At 48.0% G+C, this 17,779-nt stretch overlaps 6 protein-coding genes across 6 annotated transcripts; 3 read left to right on the top strand and 3 right to left on the bottom strand.

Moving 5' to 3' along the window:
• Positions 1-57: 57 nt before the first annotated feature.
• BDV27DRAFT_152069 (uncharacterized protein) lies at positions 58-783 on the bottom strand (the record flags this gene model as incomplete). The annotated part of the gene is made up of 1 exon (XM_032071482.1): positions 58-783. The coding sequence occupies one exon, from the start codon at positions 781-783 to the stop codon at positions 58-60; it is 726 nt and encodes a 241-aa protein (XP_031933555.1).
• Positions 784-1,294: 511 nt separating this feature from the next.
• On the bottom strand, positions 1,295-2,696 carry BDV27DRAFT_119470 (type I glyceraldehyde-3-phosphate dehydrogenase). Its single transcript, XM_032064872.1, has 5 exons — positions 2,573-2,696; positions 1,932-2,501; positions 1,749-1,863; positions 1,480-1,687; positions 1,295-1,419 (listed from the first exon to the last, which is right to left on the bottom strand). Exons 1-5 carry the CDS (start codon positions 2,661-2,663, stop codon positions 1,327-1,329), a joined length of 1,077 nt encoding a protein of 358 aa, XP_031933554.1. The 5' UTR covers positions 2,664-2,696; the 3' UTR covers positions 1,295-1,326.
• Positions 2,697-4,807: 2,111 nt separating this feature from the next.
• BDV27DRAFT_169030 (major facilitator superfamily domain-containing protein) lies at positions 4,808-6,387 on the top strand (the record flags this gene model as incomplete). The annotated part of the gene is made up of 3 exons (XM_032074927.1): positions 4,808-4,960; positions 5,074-5,177; positions 5,229-6,387. The coding sequence occupies 3 exons, from the start codon at positions 4,808-4,810 to the stop codon at positions 6,385-6,387; spliced, it is 1,416 nt and encodes a 471-aa protein (XP_031933553.1).
• Positions 6,388-10,820: 4,433 nt separating this feature from the next.
• Positions 10,821-12,465, top strand: BDV27DRAFT_152066 (transmembrane amino acid transporter protein-domain-containing protein; the record flags this gene model as incomplete). The annotated part of the gene is made up of 5 exons (XM_032071481.1): positions 10,821-10,967; positions 11,029-11,290; positions 11,378-11,536; positions 11,602-11,990; positions 12,049-12,465. The coding sequence occupies 5 exons, from the start codon at positions 10,821-10,823 to the stop codon at positions 12,463-12,465; spliced, it is 1,374 nt and encodes a 457-aa protein (XP_031933552.1).
• Positions 12,466-13,259: 794 nt separating this feature from the next.
• BDV27DRAFT_169029 (fungal specific transcription factor domain-containing protein) lies at positions 13,260-15,545 on the top strand (the record flags this gene model as incomplete). The annotated part of the gene is made up of 7 exons (XM_032074926.1): positions 13,260-13,308; positions 13,362-13,493; positions 13,641-14,185; positions 14,240-14,510; positions 14,573-14,748; positions 14,812-14,992; positions 15,046-15,545. 7 exons carry the CDS (start codon positions 13,260-13,262, stop codon positions 15,543-15,545), a joined length of 1,854 nt encoding a protein of 617 aa, XP_031933551.1.
• An 859-nt stretch (positions 15,546-16,404) lies between these two features.
• Positions 16,405-17,193, bottom strand: BDV27DRAFT_152064 (2-keto-4-pentenoate hydratase; the record flags this gene model as incomplete). Its single annotated transcript, XM_032071480.1, has 1 exon — positions 16,405-17,193. The coding sequence occupies one exon, from the start codon at positions 17,191-17,193 to the stop codon at positions 16,405-16,407; it is 789 nt and encodes a 262-aa protein (XP_031933550.1).
• Between the last annotated feature and the right edge of the window lie 586 nt (positions 17,194-17,779).

Raw genomic sequence — 17,779 nt, 5'->3', positions numbered from 1 at the left:
CACGCTGAGATCCAATCGCCCATGCCTCGGCAGTTGTAGGCTGGGGACAACACAATTTCAGTGACTGAACTCGGGCGGTGTTTCAGGCCTGAGAAATTCGACATTCCGAGGTTCATTCCAACTGAAGGAGAGTCCCATATTTTTGATGCCCTGGATCGTGCGAATAGCTGGCAGATGAAACAAGCCCATTGCAAAAGGTAAATTACATTGGAGCCAGCTGAATTGGCTTTTGAGTGTGACCTTTAGCAGTAGCTGGAACGGAGTGGTCCTGTTAAATGGTTGTCGGTGGTAGGCCGCTTTGTCCAAGATACTATTGATCAACCCTTGATTATTCCCATAGGCCAGCGTGACGCTCTTCAGGTTATTTAAGCGAGTGAGTAGCACTCCCAGCCAGGCCTCTTCGCAAAATCGTCGTAGCTGCATATTCCACGCAGTTTTCTCATATTCAGACTCACATATATCATCAAGGATATGTTCAACCATCCAATTCCACTGCGGGTAGCAAGCCTCAGTGATGGGCTGGGAATCCGGACGGAAACACCACGCGAAGCCCAAATAAGCATGTTGGACGAGACGTGCCAAGTCAGGACGACACCACAGGTGCCGAATGAGTGCGAATTCACGTGTTCCTATGGAGGAAATGTAGAGATATGAATAAGCTAGAGGAGGGTCAAACAGCCACTGAAGTCTGCGGGAGCACTGGCTCAGAGCTAGTTTCGCGAACACATCGTCTTTAATGTATTTCCCAACTAGAAAGATCAACTCGTTCGGTAATCTATCCATTTTGGGGAGTCGGTTTTGTTTGATGTTCTGGAAAGAGTCCTTGATGTTGTCGCCAGCCGAAGGAGTTGTGGTCCGTTGGTAGGCAGCAGATTTGATCTCTCTGATTGCAGGCAACGAAAGAACAATTCGCTCATCATGACATACTACTAACCAGGGAATTGGATTCTTAAGGTAGCATAATGAGAGCTAATTTGACTTCCTCGAGGGACATCAGACCTAAGGTACTTTGTGCCAGTCTGACCTGCCGCTATGCCTATCTCTAAGGCCACCTTGATTCTGAACAAACCAGCAGAGTGTAAGTTCTAAGCTTTTATCTTATAAACCAGAAGTAAAGTATCGAGCTCTGATATATATTCAGTGTAGCTACAGTTCTCGGCAACATCCTTTAGACAATATGAAATGCACCTGCAGGTTAAGCCTGTAGAAATGCAAACAGCGCTAACACCAATTCAACAATAAAAACAATCGATTATATATCTATAAATAGAGAATTAAGGGTCATAGCAAACATCACATTATCCATACCACCAATACGTTGAACGACTATTGTTCCTGCATGGCCACATGTGCAGTCAAATCCAAGAGTCGGTTCGAATATCCCCATTCGTTATCATACCACGCCATGATCTTGAAGAACTACATCGGCTGTCAGCTCAAAACTGTATGAATGAGTAGGGATAAAGGGTAAAGACGAACCTGAGGATTCAATTCTGTGCAAGCAGCAGCGTCCACGACTGCGCTGTTTGGGTTGCCCTTATAGTCGCTACTGACAAGCTCCTCATCGCTGACATAGAGGACACCTGCAAGATTGGACTTGGCTGCGCGACGGAATGCAGCCATTATCTCAGCTAACGATGTGGGTTGCTCTGTGGTCACGGTCAAGTCGATCATGGAGACGTTGGGACTATCGTTGATCAGGTTAGCTTTTACCCCTTGAACGGGGCCAATGAGAAGATATGGCTTACGCTGGCACACGGATGGACACTCCAGTTACCTTGCCTGTCAGCTCAGGCAGGACAGTGGCAATGGCCTTTGCGGCACCGGTAGTAGTGGGGATGATGTTATCGAAGACACTGCGGCCTGTTGACTATTAGCATTGATCCCCGTACCAAATGCCTGATTTATGCAGGTCCGCCTAGTAAACTTACCCAGCCGACGGTTCTTCTTGCTATACCCATCCAGAACCTGCTGTGATTGGGTTGCGGCATGAACTGTAGTCAGGAGTCCCTGGACGATTCCGAACTGCTCGTGGAGTACCTTCAACACCGGAGTAACGCAGTTTGTGGTACAGCTGGCACACGAAACCACTCGTCGGGCTTCATCAGCCGTGTAATCATCCGAGTTGACTCCATACACATATGTTGGGGAGTCGGAGCTGGGAGCGGAAATGACGACCCGCTTGGCCTGGCCGTAGGTAACGTGCTGTAGGGCCAGGTCACGTTTGGTGAACTTGCCGGTGCATTCGACAACATAGTCAACCCCGACGGCGCTCCAGTTGAGCTTCTGGAGGTCGCGTTCAGAGGTGAGGACAATCTGGCGACCGTTGATGGTGATCAGGGTGTCGGATACGGCGTGGATGGAGATGTCGTCCGATAGTTTACCCATACAGGAATCATATCGGATGAGGTAGATGAGGTCTTGCACGGTCGTACATGTGTGGTTGATGGCGACAATCTGAAGGTCTGTTCTGGTAAGGGAGGCACGTAAGACGTTCCGACCTATTAATTAAGATATCTGTGGTTAATGATTGGAAGTTGAATAGGCATGGTTCGGGATAGCTGTGACCAACCTATACGGCCGAAGCCGTTGATGCCGACTTTACAAACAGAAGGCTGGGTGGAGGCCACACTGTGAGGGAAGTCGCTGATGGAGGGAGCCATGTTGTTATCTGAGAAGGTAGTAGTACTATAATGAAGTAGTTGTAGTTCAATGGGCCAGATTGAATCCGAAGACGATAGTTGTATATCGTAACCAAGCTATCACAGAAGCGGCTTGACAGTCAATAAATACTAATTCCCAGCGTCCAAAATGTCTCACTACACGCTTCTCCCTATTCTATATATACATCAATTCATTACGCAAGATCCATGATATCAGCGAAGTAGCATCATACCGTATACTTCTCCGTGAAGGCACTGACCAGTAATATTGCCGGGAATTCCCGGACGAAGCAATTGAAGGTCCACTTGTTGGGTCAATGTCCCGATGACCGGATATTTAATCGGCTTTCACTATTAGCAAAGCGAAACCACCAATTAGACGGCTCGCTGCGGCCTGCTTCTATTACCAACCTGCCTGCCTTGCCGAGAAATATGCCGGTTCGACGATTTACCTTGAGTTTTAGCGAGGGTACGCCGTGTCCTTGCAACCCCATACCCCCAATAACCGAGCCTCAACGTGTATTGGACTACCCCCAGCACGAACTTTCCGTCGAGACATACCGAGTCAAATTAACATGCATATTGTCATATACCTAGTATCCCATAGGATAGGTTGTTGGTTCAGGGTCTCTCCGCCCAGCCGGACGATTTCATGTCCGACGGAAATCGGAGCGGGAATGTCTTGTCCGATTACCGGCAATATCTCTAGGACAAGTCTGGGGCAGTCTCCACTTTGGGTCTGGTTCTCGATCTTTTGATGTCGTAAGGGTATATCTATTCGGCATTAACAACCCATGGAAAAAAATTTTGAGGACGTGGGGGAGTTACTGGTGATGATTTGCTCTATCTCGCAATTTACACATTCGAAAACGATATCTGTAGCGGTGGGATGCTGAGCTACTTGTAACGGCGGGAACCTAGATAGGTGCAACCTAGGGCAATCTGAATCGTAGATTCAGATTTATGTGATGTCTTCGTCTTGTGGAATATATGACCCTGGATATATCTTTTACAGCTACGTTGTTCATTATGGTTAATCCAGCTGCTATGACTCTGTCAACTGGTATGAACCTGTTGAGAGCGTCTAGAACAACAAAGGTGTCCTGTGATAGACTACATGGCTCACATTACGAGGTATTTATTGGCGAAGAGAACTGCTACATGAGAAGTACTATAGACACTGATGATATTGCTAGAGAGATACTCTACCCTAGTCATTAATACCCGCCCGAAGTAGAGATACCTATGAGTTCATACGTTAGGGAATCTGTACTAGAAGACGGGCATAACAATATCCAGCGCACGGACGTCTTATTGGTACAGCCCCAAAAGACCCTGTCCAATATGCCAACAAGTTGAAGAGGAACACAAAGGCTACTGTTCCACGCAGTGCAGTGACCATTTTGTACGTCGCAGACATGGTGGTCTCTCATTCAAGGCCAACAACTACGCATGAACTCTAGCACAACATTCACCCCATGATACAAAGCTGGAGGCAATTTTCATTGACAACGGGGATCCATGACCTCCGCCAAGAGGGAAAACAACAAAGAAGGTGGCGGCAGATGTACGCCACGAACCAATCCTACTCCCATGTGTCCCAACTGACTGCAAGCAAGACCCTGCTAAGCTCCTGCATCCGTGACCAAGCCCTTAAATTTATGTTTAGCCTATTTGTTTTGCCGCGAGATCCCTTAGTCCAACCGTTTTGCCTACCCTCGCTCTGTCAACCAACCCCGGATTTTGTGACCGGTCAGGCGCGTGATATTCTGCGGGGAAGAAGTCTGGGGATGGCTGATCGCTACGCCCACATTCATTCTGAGAATGGCTATTCGTTGAAAGATGCTAAATCACCAAGTGGAGCTGAATTTGTTTTCTTGGCTTCGAATGACTGGATCTCTCTAAACTTTGTTTTTCCAGATGTTCGACTAGTGAGTCGAGATCGTCTGGAGCTAGACAGCATTCTTCCTGCCGGTTACGAGTATAAATATTGCATATACTACCCTGTGGTCCCGTAGCACTGGGCGACTATGTGGTCGGTGTACATATAGATCGTTCCTAGTTTGCGAGGTCACGCCAATCCATACCGATATTTGTATCGGTCATCAAGTTCTTGAGCCATGACATCTAGTTTCAATCCAGATATGAAACCCCACAGCGCTCCTCCTCAAGGCAAAAAAGCGCATAGCACCTATATTGAGGATGTGCACTCCCTCAAGCCGACCGATGAGAAAGCACAGGGAGATTACTCCGGTGCCACGGCCAAGACAAATCCTAGGGAGTCGTCTTGTTCGAAAGTTAGACATGCGAATCATGCCCATCTTGTGGGCGATGTATTTTATGAATTTTGTACGCATCGGTCGAGTCCATGTAAATTCTATTCTATGCCACTGACATGAATAAACTTCAGATTGACCGCAATGCCGTTCCTAATGCTCGCCTAAATGACCTCGAGAAGGATCTTGGTCTCGTCGGTACCCAGTACAACACGTGTATTTCGATTTTATTTGTCGGGTATGTTGGAGGTACGACATCTCGCATGACGGTGGTTACTGACTACAACAGGTACTTGTTGATGCAAATTCCCTCCAACATGCTCATGTCTTCCAAGAAGGTCCGGCCGTCCCTGTACATGAGTGTTTGCATGGCTAGCTGGGCACTTGTCTCGGCTTGCACAGCTTTGACCAAGAACTATGTCGGGCTAGTGATGGTCAGGTTCTTCCTAGGTATCACCGAAGCCCCCTTCTACCCCGGTGCTCTCTTCCTCCTATCCGTCTTCTACACCCGTAAAGAAATCGCTCTTCGCATCTCAATCTTATACTCGGGTAATATCATCGCAACAGGGGTTGCAGGTCTAATCGCCGCAGCAACCTTCTCCACCTTGGACAAGACCCACGGTTTAGCAGGTTGGCAATGGCTCTTCATAATTGAAGGCGTAGTCACATTCGGAATCGCCGTACTGGGCCTTTTCATGCTTCCCGATCACCCGCTCACCACGCGTTGGCTTACTCCCGAAGAACGTCAACTAGCCCACGATCGCATCATCAGGGATACAGTCAACAGCGAAGAATCCAAGGGCCCCGTCGCGGGCTTGAAGCAAGCCTTCCGCGACCCACGGCTGTTCCTACTAGCCTTCATGCAAAACATGCACCTGAGTTCCTGCAGTTTCAACAACTTCTTCCCCACCGTCGTCGGAAGTCTGGGCTACAACAAAACAATCACTCTCGTTCTTACCTGCCCTCCATACATCGCGACATGTCTCGCTAGTATCGTGATAGGCATCACCTCCGGTCGGTATAACGAGCGTACTTGGCACATCACCGGCTGCATGGGCGCTGCTGTCATAGGATTCATCATATCCTGCGTGACGCTGAATACAGCTGCCCGATATATCTCTTGCTTTTTGTTCGCCAGTGGTGCCTATGCGGCTAATTCTATCATTCTGGGTTGGGTCTCGGCGACGTTGGGACAGACACCTGAGAAGAAAGCGGCGTCCCTCTCTTTCATTAATGTTGTTGCGAATGCCTCGTATATCTATACGGCGTATCTCTATCCCAAGAGTGATGGGCCTCGTTATCTGATTGCTATGGCGTCAAATGCGGCTTTTGGATTCGCTGTCATAGCCAGTGCCTGGGCTTTGAGGTTCTGGCTGCAGAATACGAATAGGAAGATCAGGAGTGGTGTTCTTCCAGGTGCGGATGAAGGTTTGCTGTATGCTTACTGAGGATACTGCGTGGAGAGTAAAGGATGCCTTGATTTTTGTAGCGCGCAATGTTGACCTAGTAAGATTATGTGTAGCCAGGAGGCTATGCAGAATAGTTAAAATACCAAGCGTTTATGGGTAACGTGATGCCCTGGCCATAGTAAAGCCAGCTGAGGTGAAAGAAGACCACCACCTCTTCCCGAGGAGTCTTGGAGGCAATTTGGTAAATCTTCGAACCCCCAAAGGAGCGTATCTGTGTCACATCCCCGGGCGGATCCAAAGTCGATCATAACTGTCTTGAAATCCGGTACAAGGAAATTAAATCGATTTATTCCACTGTGCCGGACTTTCAGGCCACGCAGCCGATTCGGTATCTGCCGGCAGGGCGCGAGATCCTACAGCTCGGCATGCCGTGCATGGCTGATACCTTCCATTAAAACCCCGATCACCGGACCATGCTCGGTCAAGTGTCCTGAAGCGCTTAGTTCTTGGTGTTTCGGTGAATGTTACTGTAAACCCAAGCAATGACCTACCTGACTTGTTACTTGAACCAGCATTAGTTCAAATGCTGTCGCTTCGTCCTTTTCACGTGTTTTCACTGTACGATTTCTCTGCATTCTTGAAGATGTTCGCAGACGCTTTCTAGAGTGAACTGCCGACGCCAATGAAGTGGTCCATTGTAGTGATGCCCGCTTGCAAGCGAAACAGTGGACGCTCCATTCCAGGATCCGGTACGAGAATCTAAATAATGGGGCACGAACCACTTCCATGAACGTCTTTGGGTTGGATGAATGCCCATCAAACTCATCATTATATCTGGGCTGACGCAAATTCGCATCATGTCTTAGCCTGCATAGGAGTCTGTGGTTCGTACTGCTCAAGTTTATTTGGCATTAGCTTCACGGCATGCTGCTCCATTTCTCGGACGGATCCGTGTAGCATGAGATCAGCTTGTCGGGCAACGACATGATCGAATAATACACATCGAGCGTGGCATTTGATACCACGTCGTGAATATCGACCCGGAACTCTTTTCATAGACGGCAATGCTTTTAGGTCATTTGAGACAAGCGCAAACTTCTACATAGCGTCATTTCGTAGCAGGGAAGGTAGTCTGTCCACTCTGTAAAGCACAGACAACGAAAACGGCGGCACGTAATGATGTAGAATATCCACCGAAGTCACCACAGCTCTCGCATTCGGCTGTACATAGCGTCTCATAAAGCTCTCGGCATGAGTACAAGCTTCCAGTACCAACGCTGAGATATCCACGAATTAAGTCTGGGGAATGAGTGATTATCTTAGATAGTGAGGTATTGAGTCGGCTGTCCACCTAGCTCGTCCATTGACGCGCCGAAAGGTTGTCAGTGACAGTATGTCAAGATTGAAAAGGATCATATATAGCAGTTTTAATGGAAGTCGTTCCAACGCTCCAAGCGTACACTTCAAGATGCTAAATTGAACTCCATTATCCAGAGGGCAAAGAGTCTCAATATCCCCGAGCGTATTGTCCTTGATGTCGACAAATGTGTAAGTCCATTCACCTGTTCGCATGCGAATCGCTGCCATGATTGGTGCTGCCTAATAGATCTTGCCGGGCATATCCAGTTTGCTCTTAGAATTCAACTCGGGGATCAACATAGTCGTGTTTCATGGGATACACACCCGTGAATGGGTTAATCGAAGCCTGTTGAGTTCAATGGCAATTAATCAAGGGCGAAAGAGCACCTCATTTAAGAACTCAGGAGCTTGGTTGGTAACGTGAATTCTCGCAACCTGTTTCATTGATATGCTTCAACCACCAATCACTTAATTATATACAAGTCAGACGTCTAGCGTGTTAGTTGAGTTAAAACCCAGGATCCTGTCCTCCAAAGGAATTGGAAATACAGAGAATGGAATCTCTCTGCAATCTGGTGCCTGACAGGTTAGGCAGTAACGTTTGCACTCTTTGCTTCCCGCGCCCTTGGCACTAGTCCATACTAGGTTAGTATATCTAAATAGGTAATGAAGCCTCAATCACTCAAGTGTCGAAAATCTTGAGAGGGTAATTTATAGTCGATTTGCTGGTTGACAACATCCCTATACTCTTGTCAACTTGTAATTCTGGAGCTGTCTGGTATCTGTCTGAAATGGCATTGATGAGGTTAGAAAGAGAAATGGTAGCTTGTTCCTACACTGGTCTCAAATTGTGTATAGCAACCACGTATATATATTTTTCATGGCTCCTTACAATGCACGAAATCTTTAATTGAAATAGACTATATAACTCTTACCACAGTAAATACGTCCTACCAAACAGATATGAATTTCTAGACTTCAGGTCTTGTGCAATTATTCTGCAATAACTTTTAAATCGCCGTCCCATTGTGATTACCACAATTGTACTAAGTAAATTAAACAGTTTTCCACGTGAGATCTAAATGCGACAGAACTAAGAGAAGCGAGTTGAAATAGAATTATTATAAAGAAAGTAAAAACAAAATTAAGAAAATGGAAATACAAAGAGAAGAAAAGAAGGAAGGCTAGAAAACAGCTAAGATGATTATAGGCATAGCCCCGGTAAAGATATTAATCTCTGCATATTAAAAGCGATCGGGAAGACTAGGAGAAACCTACGATTTCCCGCGGTAAACTGGATACTCCTGCAGCACAGATTTAGTTTGCAGCATTGTACACGTACACGTCACGCTAAAAATCAAGACGCATAACTCCAGTAAGATGCAATCCCTGCGAGAACTGACCTATCGTCAATTAGAATATCCTCATGCTAATGCATACCCAGAGCACGGAGTCTAGCCAGATTGCAACGAGCGAAGAATTTGGGAAGCGTTGGTTGGTTGGCTCGATGTGTTTTGTCGGGTCGATGGGCAAATGCACAAAATCAAGAGTAGGTGCATGCCAGTCGGCAATGAGCCTTCCGAGGCTTAGAGCCCCGAGGAGATCATATACACATTCTCTCGGAGGTACCCTTCCGACCGCATGTTAGGCTCTCCTGGGCTCGAGGGAAACGCTACCCTCTGTTCTTGGGTTTCCAAGGGACGACCGGAGAACGCCCTAACAGTTAGAGAGAGACAAGCTTGATGGCCTTGACGATACGTTTGGCCTCTTCACCAACAATGCCGGTGATGTAGGGGACATCGATATGGGCTCAGGTCACGATCTCGGCAATATCCTCCTTAACAAATTGGCGACCGATGGCGCCAACGCGAATTATGACGGCATTAGGCTTCTGGGCTTTCTAATTCACTTGGGGGAAGGTTCCCCTTGAGGATACTAGCAGCTGTGGAGATGCTGCTAGCCATGAAGATCTCGAAGATCTTGCTATTCTAGATGACACCGACAGGAATGAGGGCCTGGAGGGCCAGCCTTTGGATTGCCACCTCCCAGCTGATCCAATTGGATTGATCCAGCTCTGTTACGAACATCTTAGATTCTTAATTTTGCCTCCCGAAAATCTAGTTAGACTTCTCGGACTGCAGCCGATGTCTAAGGTGCACATTGTTCTTATTTCCCGTGAACATGCTTTGTCTCGTACCGATAGGATGAGAGCATACACAGATGCCCACAGCCGACGATGTTCATAGCCTAATCTAGCAAGTTTAACGGCCTGCAGCGTTTGTTTCTAGAAAAATCACGCAGAGGGTGGCGGATATTGATGTGTCGGTTCTTAATATCCCCGATGCTCTCATTTGCTTAACCTGTTCTATGTTAGTGAGCTGATGTTCTCATACCAAGCTCCACATAGTCTCCTCAATTGAAAGAACGACGATTTCTAGACTATCCGGGCAATGAGTGGTATGCGCACTGCGCTTTCGGCAGCACTAAGCCATGTATACTAGACAGGGTATATTTAATTAATATAGACTTAGCTTGAAAGAAGTCCCATGTCTGTGGCCCCAAGAAGGATGGATATGCGCTGGGAAAAATTAAAACTTAAGAATTACAGCTATACCATAAAATCTCTCTCTGATAATGCCGTCATATAATTGTGGAATTATCATGAATTATCGAATGTTTTGGTGTAGGAGTTGTATGAAGTCCAACAAGTCTGGCCCCTCGGATATGGGTTATCGGGTTCGGCTCCCGAGCCGCCGTAGAGAGACACCCAAACGGGAGGTAAAACGCTGAACACTAAGAGAATACCTAGTAGACTCACCGGCTCTTGAAGAGGGAGAAGGTACCGTAGGATAACCACGGGTCGGGTTCGGATAGGACGAAAAAACGACCCACAGTCTCCCCGCAAACACGACGGCCCCCATATCGTGGGGTTTGGGGCTTCACGATGCACGAATTAGACACGATGCTTGACCAATTCCTAATCCCCCCAACGAGATTCGAAAATGACGTGCCCACATCCCCATATTTTCTCCAGATGCTGGGTATAAGAAGGCTTAGCGTTCAGCTTGGCCTGGCAAAATGTGAACGACCATTTCTCCACTCACACCTTCAATATGGATCGTCTATCTGAACGAAGTATTCCCAATGACCCCATTGATGACATGCAAGACCATGCTCCGAAGAAGGAGGAAGTTTGGGAGGAGGTAACTCACGACGCCGTCTTTGGAGAAATATCTGAGGAGGGTCCTAATTATCGCAATGTACGCATTTTGCAAAAGTTCACAAGCACACAAAATGTCGCCGCAACTGACCAATGGCTAGGTGGGCTTCTTTGGCACCGTGATTCTTATGATGAAAACCCAGATTGGCTTGGGTGTTCTGTCTATACCGACTGCTTTCGATACCCTAGGCATGGTGCCCGGTGTGATTGTTCTATGTGCCGTTGCTGTTATCACCACATGGTCTGCCTACGTTGTTGGCACGTTTAAGCTTCGCCACCGTGAGATATATGGAATCGATGATGCAGGAGCTTTAATACTTGGTCCAATAGGGCGTGTTATTCTTGCAACTGCATTTTGTCTCTGTAGGTGGAGTGCATCAGCCATGAATAGAAGTGAAATACTGACTTGAATTATGGATTACATCTTTAATGCCGGCTCTGGTATTCTAGGGATCTCAATCGGCTTCAATGCAGTCTCAACCCATGCCCTCTGCACGGCTGTGTTTGTGGTTATTGCTGCTATTCCAGGATTTCTGTTTAGTAGTATTCGGACCCTGGGCAAGATTACCTGGCTCGCATGGGTCGGGTTGCCATGCATTCTTACCGCAAGTATGTTCTTCGCATGTCTGTTGTTTAGACCAAAGGCAACAAAATCAGAGTCTAACGTATCCTAGTTCTCATTGTTACCATCGCCGTCGGTATTCAAGATCGCCCTGCAGCTGCACCGCCAGGCGAGTGGGTTTCCGACTTTAAAGTCGTTGCCAATCCAGGCTTCACCAAGGGCATTACTGCCGTATCTGCCATCGTTTTTGCATTCTCTGGCACACCGGGTTTCTTTTCCATCGTATCCGAAATGCGCGAGCCTCGTCAGTTCACAAAAGCTGTGATGGCTTGCCAGGCCGGTGTAACTATTATCTATATTGTCATTGGGGTTGTGGTCTACTACTACTGTGGATCGTATGTCTCGTCACCAGCCCTAGGCTCTGCTGGTGGCATGGTGAAGAAAATCTCCTACGGGTTCGCATTGCCCGGTTTGATTGTTACATTAACAATTGTTTCTCATGTAAGGCATCATCAAACCAACTTTTCTGGGCTACACTAACATAAGATACTTCTTTAAGATACCCGCAAAGTACATCTTCCTCCACCTCCTCCGTGGCTCAAAGCACTTGACCAGCAACACGCCAACGCACTGGATCTGCTGGCTGAGCTGTACCTTTGGGATTGCCGTCATTGCATATATCATTGCCAGTGTGATCCCTGTCTTCGACTCGCTGGTCTCCCTGATCGGTGCGCTACTTGGCCCACTCATGTGTTTCCAGACGATGGGTGGCATGTGGCTCTACGATAACTGGGCAACTCCAGCCAGGACCAAGAAGTGGTATTTCATGTGCTGCTTCAGTATCTTTGTGATCGTCTCCGGAACCTTTCTTATGGTTGCCGGAACGTACGGGTCGGTGGTTGGGATTATTGATACATACAACTCGAGTGGAGGCTCAGCCGCATTCTCCTGTGCGGATAACTCGAACTCTGTGTGAAATCTATGGCTTAACGTTGTATAAATAAAGAATGATACATATATAGATAGATTGATAGATGGAAATATAGACTATGTCAGGCTCCTTGTCCAGTTTCTGAGGCTAAGATCGCCTCTACTATTGCCTCTACGACAGAGAATAGAGACATGCGATAGAGTATTAACCATTTCTTTAGATATTATTATATTCAAGCAATGCAGTTTACTTAGAAAATAACACACCACATTCGTTGCCGACCGGCAGATAAGGTTAAGGAGTGGACCGAATCTCGGGACGTCGGGTCAAAACCTCCACGGGTTCCAATTAATACTTGTGGGGAATGCGATGAAATGGCCACCCTTCGGCTTTCTTGCGCCTCTTCTTCCCCAATCCCCCACAAGTGCGACGGACTAAGCTCGCTCCCCCAAAATTTGTTCCTCCATACTTCCTCCCCCGGAACAGTGTCTCATGCATTATGGTCGCCGAGAGGAAACCCGAGTCTCGCAAGGTCAGGCGGACTGCAAACGCGTAAGAAGCGACCCTTATGTCCTCGCATTATAGACTAGAGCTGATCTCTAGGGCGCCCTAGTTGTGTTTCTTGCCGGCAGAGCAAAATTAAATGTTCGGGAACGGATCCGTGCAATAATTGCCAACGTCGCAAAGTGCGATGTGTCTTTACCGACCCACCCAACAAGGTCGTCGTGACGGAGAGGTACGTTTATAGTTTATTTAATGCGAGTTGCCCTGCTAACTCCTAATTTAGCTATTTGCAGCAGTTACGGCGGGAGGCGTACGAGAAGTCTCATTCTCAGGGTATGAAGCGGTCTTCAGAGACTGCGTTCACGCCGGAAGTGGAACCCGAGGGTATAAGATCACGAAACCATGCGCCTCTGGTGAACGCCACTGAATTGATCTAGAAGCTGCAGGGTCTGAAGATCCTGCTATCCATTCAATACCAAGAATCGACCATGCGCGCAGTATCTGGACTAGTCCGTTCACTTTGCCGTCTAAAACGATCAAAAATACCCACCGGAATAAGCGGAGTTGGAGTAGGTATACCGTCTCACGGATGTTGATATGGCCCCGGGCGCAAGTTTTGAAATCGCCAAAAGGAAAAGAAAGGAGACATGTAGAAGACGGGGGATAGACTGGACTTTGGAACTAGAAGATGAATGAGCGCTAACGGTGTCGCATAGTCTGGCTGGCTCCTTCATCCATGTGGTCATTTACGGCGCGACTGACGCTAATGATGGCCGATAAACTCAACCTGGAATCGCACAGTGCCCCGAACCTCATCGATCGAGACATATATCTCTTGCACTGGCGACCCGCAGCGCCGGATGACCAGCCTGATATCCATGGACTGCCTTCTCTGGACCATGCTCTTTACTTGTTAAACACTGTGACGTTCTACATGGGCCAGAACTATTTCTTGTTTGAAGAGAAGACCTTCCTGGGCCATCTCCACGAATTCTACTATGGGGATCCGCTTCAAAAGGCCATGGAATACAAGTTATGGTTCGTCCAATACCTCCTGGTGTTGGCGTTCGGAAGCGCCTTTGTAGTACAGCCCACCAAAAACACCAGGGAACCCCCGGGGGCAAAATACTTCATACGCGCAATGTCCCTCATGCCTGAGCATTCAACCTTGTGGAAGGACAGTCTGCTAGCTATCGAGGTGCTGGGCCTCGCAGGACTGTATTTGTATTCCATTGATCACCGAGAGTCCGCTCATGTATATGTAAGTTTAATACCACTGTGTGATCACAAATAGTGGACCTGCTGACAGGTGCAGTTGGGCCAAGCCATACGCATTGCGCATTTAGAAGGAATGCATACGCAACTGCCAGAAGAGGAGCTCGGGATCGACACAGTAACCCGGTGTCATAATCTATGGTGGACTCTCTACCTCATGGACCGACATTTCTCGGCATCGCTTGGGTTACCGATGATTACCCAGGATAATGATATTACGACATTGATCGATCCGCCAACGGCCTCCTCGCGCAATGCAACACTCAGTCTTCGGGTCCGATTGTCTCAAATGCTCTCATTCATTCTTTCCTGTAAGCCCTATCTCCGATAGATAGGTCGTCTTCTTCCGTTGTCGCTTACAATTACATCAAAGCAATCTACAAGACCGAGGAAACCCAACTTGGCATCTTCCTTGAGCAGACGAGGTCGATTCTACACACCATGGCTGGGCTGGCCCAGGAGATTGAAAGTGCGGTGTCGATACAGCTCCAGAAGCCCCTCCACCGGGTTCCCCGAGAGACACGCCTCATCATGTTAATATATCACCAGGTGCGCCTTGCGATATCTTTTTAGGTGATTTTCTCGTCATTGCTAACGCGCGTCACTGTCTAGTGTGTCATTGTTGCGACGCGCCCGCTCCTGCTGTCCGTCCTCAAGGAACGGCTAGAGAAGTTGGGGCATGGCGAAGAAGACTGGCAAAGCTTGCTCTCTGCCACAGAAGCCCTGATCGCGACTGGGATCAAGTCAGCAGCAAAAACACTGCAACTACTGACTGATGAAGATGATCTTTTGGGTAAGTAGTTACCCTTTTCCTACACAGTACTCCCGTCACTAAGATGTCAACAGAGGCATTTCTACCCTTTGACCTAGAATACACATATGGTGCCGCAATCCACCTCATGATGGCACATACCCTTTTCCCAGGAGCCGTGGAAGACTATTCCCTCAACCAGGTGCATTCCATTCTGGACGGGATGATCTACAAAGGCAACCAGGTGGCGGCCGCACGGAAGGCTGAATTAACGCATCTCGAGTACCTATTCCAGGAACTGGCTACACGGATTGAGCGGTGCGGTCTTCAAACTCTCACTTTACACAGCCTACCGCAGGATGAGCATGCGGTGGAAAATCCCTCGCACCAGCCGGACAATCACTTGATACCGGTTCCCGAGGCTACTCTACCGATAGATGGGGACCCGGAGCTCTTACCCTCGGATCTCAGACCGACTACCAGTAACATGGAGTGTCTGGATAGTCTGGGAATTTCATCTTACGAGTTCTTTTCCATTGTCGCGCAGATTGGTCATCACGAGTCGTATAGTCTGCTAGATCCTAGAGAGACATAGAGATTAACCCAATGAAAGTCACGATCCGTTACGATCCCGAAAGTCGCCTGCGCCATCCGATTTTATAATTATTAGGCACTAGTTATGCGCCGTGCTTGCCCACAGTAGTTCACCTTCTTACGCCTAACGTAGGTCTCACCCCCGTGGGGTTACTAGAGACCTCGAAACCCACCCCCCCCCCTTCCCTTAAAAGAACACTTTAGTACTGAGGGTTCTCATTTCTATGCCTATAAATTACTAGTGAATATTCCGTGAATGATTCAAGGCGAAATAACCCCACACTATCCCCGGAGGAGTAGTACCCATTTATATCGCCGACCCCAGAACCACCTCGGAACTCGAATCCACCAATCCGTGCTCCTCGTGACACCTAGCCCTATCCACATCCCCAATGCTCGGCTTCTTTCTGTGGGCTTTGAGTGGGTCAAGTAGACCCGAGGAGATACCGAAGATAGAGCGGTTAGAGTTGGACCTGAATGTCATCTCTGCACCCAGTGATACATTCTAGAAAAAGTGTCGTAAGAATACCAGGGCGAGCTAGTTCTATCTTTCTGGTGGAGAGCTCAGTCATGTGAGAGCACATAGCAGCATACCATGACGATGACCCCTACTGTATGGCTCATTGCAAGTATAGTCTATGAACAAATGATTCATTGAACATCTCACAACATTCTCGTCCCTTTTTTATATTACCAACACATCATGCTCATTGGTTAGAAGAGACTGTTAAACCAAGCATAGATTCATTAATCAAAACAGCAAACATCATAAAAACCATAAATCTAGAACATGGCTCTATCGGAATATGTCTATCCGTCTATCAAATCCCAATCCCAAACACAAACCAAAACAAAAGCATTTACACAACATCAAACTCAACCGAGCCCCAGCCCTCAAAAGTACAGTTCCAGTGCCCAGCCTCCGTCATCGGCACAGCCTGCAAGCAACTGCCAGGAAGAATAACCTGTCCAGGCTGGAACTCAATATCATAAGCCGCCAACCGGTTCACCAACCACGCGACAGCCGAGATAGGATTGCCCAGCACATTAGCCGTATTGCCATCCATAACCTGCTTATCATTAAACCGCAAGACACCCCGGGTATCCCTCAACGTAAGCTCAGTAAGCTTCCTGGGCGTTCCACCCAGGATAACCGCGCCCGTAGATCCGTTATCGGCCAGGGTATCCGCAAGGCCAATGTTCCAGTTCTGGACCCGGGAGTCGATGATCTCAATCGCGGGGATAGCGTAGTCAATGGCATTAATCACATCGGCAACAGTCACATTGGGACCCTTGAGTGGTCCGCGCAGAACAAATGCCGGTTCGAGTTCCACGTAGGGCTTGATGTAGTCCTTGAGACGGATTGTGGTGCTTTCGTAGACGAAGGTGCTGGCCAGGAGGAAGCCGTAATCGGGGTGGTCGAGTCCGAAGGCATCTTGCATTACTTTGGCGATGTTGCCGAGCTTGTAGCCCACTAGACGGTCGCCGTTCTTGACGGCGTGCTCGGTGCTGATTTGTTGGATCTTGAACCCGTCTTCGGCGTCGAGCGTGGGCCATGTCTTGCTGGGGGGTTGGATTGGGGTTTGGCTTGCCCGTGCCGTGCGCAGGGCTAGGGAGACTTCTTGGAGTTCGGATACTTTGGCGGGCATTTTGATTGCTGAGGGAATGGTTTGGTATTATTGATAGAAGAATTCGCACGGTTTTGATTCAAAAGTGGTCGCACAATATGCCCGCAGTAGAGATCAATGAATGAAATAGAAGGATGTATGATTATGCATTCCAGAAGTGCACACTCGCAGATAAGTATATATATATATATATCTGTATGGTTTGTATAGAACGAAGCAAGTCATTCCGATCGGCCTCGGATCAAAGATCGGATCAATGCCGCTTACCGACCCTATCTCGGGTTCTAAAGCCGACGAGACAACCCACGCTTCGGCATACGTGGGGATCCTTTTAGTCAACATTTTGCAGTCAAGTGATGCACGTCAACTTGACCTGCATTACATCTCCACGATTCTAGGCTTCGGGGAACTTTTTACCGTATGTGGTTAAATCACGTACGGTGAGTAGACTAGTAGTATAGCTTCAATTTCAGGAAGGATGTTCACGAGGACAAGGTGCGCGCGCGCGCGCGTGTGTGTGTGTGTGTGTGTGTGTGTGTGTGTGTGTGTGTGTGTGTGTGTGTGTGTGTGTGTGTGTGTGTGTGTGTGTGTGTGTGTGTGTGTGTGT

The sequence above is a fragment of the Aspergillus caelatus genome, assembly GCF_009193585.1.
Source record: "Aspergillus caelatus strain CBS 763.97 unplaced genomic scaffold BDV27scaffold_3, whole genome shotgun sequence".
Taxonomy (NCBI): Eukaryota; Fungi; Ascomycota; class Eurotiomycetes; order Eurotiales; family Aspergillaceae; genus Aspergillus; species Aspergillus caelatus.
Note: the sequence above shows the minus strand (reverse complement) of the source record. Positions and strands in the feature narration are given on the sequence as shown.

Bases quoted from the DNA above. Each gene is read 5' to 3' on its own strand.
- BDV27DRAFT_119470 (XM_032064872.1), bottom strand. From the start codon at position 2,663: ATGGCTCCCTCCATCAGCGACTTCCCTCACAGTGTGGCCTCCACCCAG. The intron at 1,864-1,931 runs GTAAGTTTACTA...AATAGTCAACAG, and splicing joins CAAGAAGAACCGTCGGCTGG to GCCGCAGTGTCTTCGATAAC. The intron at 1,688-1,748 runs GTAAGCCATATC...GATCAACGATAG, and splicing joins GTGTCCATCCGTGTGCCAGC to TCCCAACGTCTCCATGATCG.